This window comes from Phytophthora parasitica (genome assembly GCF_000247585.1).
Source record: "Phytophthora parasitica INRA-310 unplaced genomic scaffold supercont2.40, whole genome shotgun sequence".
Classification (NCBI taxonomy): domain Eukaryota; phylum Oomycota; class Peronosporomycetes; order Peronosporales; family Peronosporaceae; genus Phytophthora; species Phytophthora nicotianae.
In genome coordinates, this window is record NW_008649026.1 from 215,460 (window position 1) to 220,682 (window position 5,223).

Here is a 5,223-nt window from a genome sequence, read left to right on the forward strand (position 1 = left end):
TATCACGCACTGCCTTTTCAGCAGAATGAGTGGGTGTTTATTTTACGGCATCACATTACGCAAAAGTCATCCCATTTTGGATGTATGGATCCAGTCCTTTGCTAAGAACCACTTGCTGTTGGCTTGTAAGAGAGCCATCATCGGCTTGGTAGGATACTGTGACAAAGGTAGCCTTTTCCACCGGAAAAAACTATCATCAGCTAGCGACGCATACTCCAACCCAATCGCGTATTCAATGTCGATAAGGCAAAACCTTACGCCTACGGATAGGCAAGGGAATACACGCCATCGTCTTTTCCAAATACTCTGTTGGCATCATCAGCCCAATGTTGATGCCAGCGCTGCCTGATGTGAATCATTGTCAAAAGTAATCATTGCCGTCTCCGCCAATCGAATTCAAGAACCGCCCAGGGATTACCGTGTTATCAGGACACGTTATCACGCATATCGAATGTAGAAACGGTTTGGCATTGATTCGATTACTCTCGTCGCTTCGTTCTCCTGCCTGCCTGGCACATACGTTGTTGTTGCTTCGTTTTTTATGCTAAGCCTCTCGATCCGATTTTGGTAGCTCATTCTCGAATATCCTTGCTGCCGACCAAGACTCGACAATCAAGATGACGGAGCGCAAGAAACTCGGGTACGAGTCAGCCGATGCCTTGATGGCTGAAGGCCCTCAAGCTTTGAACGAACACATTGCCGAGAAGATCGAGAAAGCACTCGGTCATGAGATCCCTCAAATGGACGTGCGTTTCCGCAATTTGTCTGTCTCTGCGGACATTGTCGTGGTGGAAGATTCCGGTGCCAAGTACGAACTACCGACGATCCCCAATACGATGAAGAAGGCCTTCGTGGGACCTAAAAAGCGCGTGGTACGCAAGGAAATCCTCAAAGACATCAGCGGTGTCTTCGCTCCGGGCAAGATCACGCTGCTACTGGGTCAGCCTGGTTCCGGCAAGTCGTCTCTCATGAAAATGTTGAGCGGGAGATTCCCCATTGAGAAGAATATCACGGTGGAAGGCAGCATTTCGTTCAATAACGTCCAACGCGAAGAGATCATCCAGCGGTTGCCTCAGTTCGTGTCATACGTGAACCAGCGCGACAAGCACTTCCCCATGTTAACCGTCAAGGAGACGCTGGAGTTCGCTCACAAGTTTTGTGGCAGTACCTTGTCGAAGCACAACGAAGATTTGTTGAAGAATGGCTCGACACAGGAGAATCAGGAAGCTCTCGAAGCAGCAAAGGCTCTGTTTGCGCACTACCCGGATGTTATCCTTCAGCAACTTGGACTGAAGAACTGCCAGGACACTATCGTTGGTGACGCCATGACTCGAGGTATCTCTGGTGGTGAGCGCAAGCGTGTCACGACTGGTGAGATGGAATTCGGCATGAAATATGTGTCGCTCATGGACGAGATCAGCACGGGTCTTGACAGTGCAGCTACGTACGATATCATCAGCACGCAGCGCAGTATCGCGCACAAGCTGCACAAGAATATTGTCATCGCACTGCTCCAGCCTTCCCCGGAGGTGTTTTCGTTGTTCGACGATGTGATGATTCTGAACGAGGGCCAACTCATGTACCATGGTCCGTGCAGCCAAGTCGAGGGTTACTTCGAAGGACTGGGCTTTCAATGTCCTCCTGGACGCGATATTGCCGACTATCTCTTGGATTTAGGCACGTCCGAGCAGTATCGCTACCAGGTTCAACAACCCAAGAAACAGCCTCGTACAGCTAGTGAGTTTGCGGAAGCCTTCCGCCGATCTCCTATTCACCAGAACATGCTTCATCTCTTGGAAGCTCCACACGACCAGGAGCTACTGCGTTGTGCGAACGAAAACATGAAAGCGATGCCAATGTTCAGTCAGTCGTTCGTCGAAAGCACCTTGACGTTGCTCAGACGCCAGGCTATGGTCTTGTACCGGAACAAGCCATTCATCCTGGGTAGAGTCCTCATGATCACAGTCATGGGGTTGCTGTACTGCACAATCTTCTACGACTTCGACCCCACGCAGGTCTCAGTGGTGCTAGGCGTTGTGTTCTCCTCCGTCATGTTCGTGTCCATGGGTCAGTCGTCCCAGATCGCAACGTACATGGCCGACCGCGAGATCTTCTACAAGCAGCGAGGAGCCAACTTCTTCCGCACTGCCTCGTACGTTCTTGCCAACTCGGCTAGTCAAATTCCACTGGTTGTAGCCGAGACGATCATCTTCGGAGCTCTCGTCTACTTCCTGTGTGGCTTTGAAGCCGAATTTTCCCTGTTCCTCATCTTTGAGATCGTTCTCTTCTTCACGAACTTGGCTATGGGAATGTGGTTCTTCTTCCTGAGTTCGGTTGGCCCCAACGCGAACATCGTCACTCCGTTGGGCATGTGTTCCATCTTGGTCTTCGTTATCTTCGCAGGCTTCATCGTTACTACGGATCAGATCCCGGACTACTTGATCTGGGCTCACTGGATCAGTCCCATGAGCTGGAGTGTCAAGGCGTTGTCTATCAACCAATATCGCTCGAGTGGCATGGACGTGTGTGTCTACGACGGCGTGGATTACTGTGCGAAGTACGGAATGACAATGGGCAAGTACTATTTGGACTTGTTTGGTCTTGACACGGAAAAATCGTGGGTCGTTTACGGCATTATCTACATGGCTGCTATCTACGTGGTGTTCATGATCTTGTCGGGTCTTGCACTCGAATATCTCCGCTATGAGACTCCTGAGAACGTGGATGTGTCGGAGAAAATCATCGAGGATGAATCCTACACGATGATGGAGACGCCCAAGAACAACGGAGCAGCAGGGACTGATGACTGTGTCGTGGACTTCCAGCCAGACGCTCATGAGAAGAACTTCATCCCAGTGACCATGGCTTTCCAAGATCTTCACTACTTTGTGCCCGATCCGCACAACCCCAAGGAATCCCTCGAGTTACTTAAGGGCATCAACGGTTTTGCTGTCCCTGGATCGATCACTGCTCTCATGGGCTCTTCAGGTGCAGGCAAGACGACGCTGATGGACGTGATCGCTGGACGTAAGACTGGAGGCAAAATCACTGGCAAGATCTTGCTGAACGGCTACGAAGCGAACGACCTTGCTATCCGCCGGTGCACGGGCTATTGTGAGCAGATGGACGTGCACTCAGAGGCTGCTACGATTCGTGAAGCGTTGACGTTCAGCTCGTTCCTCCGCCAAGACGCCTCGATCCCGGATGAAAAGAAGTACGACTCGGTCAACGAATGTATTGAACTGTTGGGTTTGGAGGACATCGCTGACCAGATCATTCGCGGCAGCTCAGTCGAACAGATGAAGCGCTTGACCATCGGCGTGGAACTCGCTGCTCAGCCGAGTGTTATTTTCCTGGACGAACCTACAAGTGGTCTGGATGCGCGCTCGGCTAAGTTGATTATGGACGGTGTTCGCAAGGTTGCTGACTCAGGACGTACGATCATCTGCACGATCCACCAGCCCTCGGCGGAGGTGTTCTACTTGTTCGATAGTCTTTTGTTGCTGAAGCGTGGAGGCGAGACGGTGTTTTACGGTGAGTTAGGCAGAGATTGCTGTAACTTGATCGAGTACTTCGAGAGTATCCCAGGCGTGGCTTCACTGCCGCTTGGCTATAATCCTGCGACGTGGATGTTGGAGTGCATTGGTGCCGGTGTGAACAATTCGGTGGGTAACCAGACGGATTTCGTGAGCTACTTCAACAACAGTCCACTCAGTGAGGCTCTACACAACAACCTTGCTAAGGAAGGTATCACAACGCCCTCCCCGGACCTTCCAGAGATGATCTTCGCTGATAAACGTGCTGCCAATTCGACGACGCAGATGAAGTTCGTCGTGACCAGATTCATCCAGATGTACTGGCGCACACCAAGCTACAATCTCACGCGTATGATCCTTGCTGTGTTCCTCGCACTTGTCATTGGTCTCGTGTTTATTGACGCTGACTACGCGTCCTACACGGGCCTCAATTCTGGAGTCGGAATGGTGTATATGGCTGCTCTCTTCCAAGCAATGATGACTTTCCAGAGCATCCTGCCTCTTGCCTGTTCCGAGCGTGCCTCGTACTACCGGGAACGCGCGTCGCAGACGTACAATGCATTGTGGTATTTTGTGGGCTCGACACTGGCTGAAATCCCTTACTGCTTTTGCAGCGGCCTCCTCTTCACGATTGTGTTTTACCCGATGGTGGGCTTCACGGGTTTCTGGACTGGAGTCGTGTTCTGGCTGACGATCTCGCTCCTGATTCTCATGCAAGTGTACCAGGGGATGATGTTCGCCTTCTTGATGCCGTCGGAGGAGACAGCGTCAATCTTCGGACTGCTCTTCAATACAGTCACCATGATGGGTATGGGCTACAGTCCTCCGGCCTATTCGATCCCGTCCGGCTACACATGGCTGTACAAAACCTCCCCCTTGCGATTCCCCCTCTCGATTTTGGAGGCTCTGGTGTTTGCGGACTGTGATGAGCTTCCGACGTGGAACGAGACTACCCAGTCGTACGAGAACGTTGGCTCGAAAATCGGATGCCAGCCGATGGCGGATTCCCCCGTGACTGTGGGCCACATTACCATCAAGGAGTACACGGAGCAGTACTTCGGCTACGAGCACGACTCAATCACGCACTTCTTCTTCATCCTGATCGGTTGTATCGTTCTCTACCGCGTCGTCGGGCTGATTGCTCTGCGTTACCTCAACCACCAGAAGCGTTAGGTCAATGTGGTTACAAGCTGCATGATACTTTTCATAAGTTCATAACACCAATGAACGTACATGTACATTTCACACGCCATTGTTGAGAACAGAGATTTGTGATCACGGTACACAATTCCAACGCTTCCAATCGAGCATGAAGAACCACCACAAAAGCTTGCTCGAACAAGAAAATTCTGTCGGCCTGGAGCGTCGTGGACAAGCATAGTGTGTCCATATTCACCATGCTGCTTGTCGAAGCTGTAGCTGATATGTATATTGCTCCCAACAACCATTATCTCCTTTCCAATTCACCTTGTCATCTTAGTATTTGTTACGACGGCAATCTCCTCTCCTCATAAGATGTTTCTACGAATCAAAACGATGCTCATCGGAACGGCACGGTTGGTATTGAAAAAGCGCCTCTCCTGCTATAACAGATTCAGGCTTGCTTAAAACATTCGCGCTCAAAGTGTCCTTAGGTATCTCCGGGCCTTATTCGGCTCATCAACTAGTTTCTTGGCATCATGGATTC

The 5,223-nt window shown here is 51.0% G+C and overlaps 1 protein-coding gene across 1 annotated transcript; it reads left to right on the plus strand.

The window, feature by feature from the left end:
- Nucleotides 1-617: 617 nt before the first annotated feature.
- On the plus strand, nt 618-4,709 carry PPTG_14085 (hypothetical protein; the record flags this gene model as incomplete). Its single annotated transcript, XM_008911050.1, has 1 exon — nt 618-4,709. One exon carries the CDS (start codon nt 618-620, stop codon nt 4,707-4,709), a length of 4,092 nt encoding a protein of 1,363 aa, XP_008909298.1.
- Between the last annotated feature and the right edge of the window lie 514 nt (nt 4,710-5,223).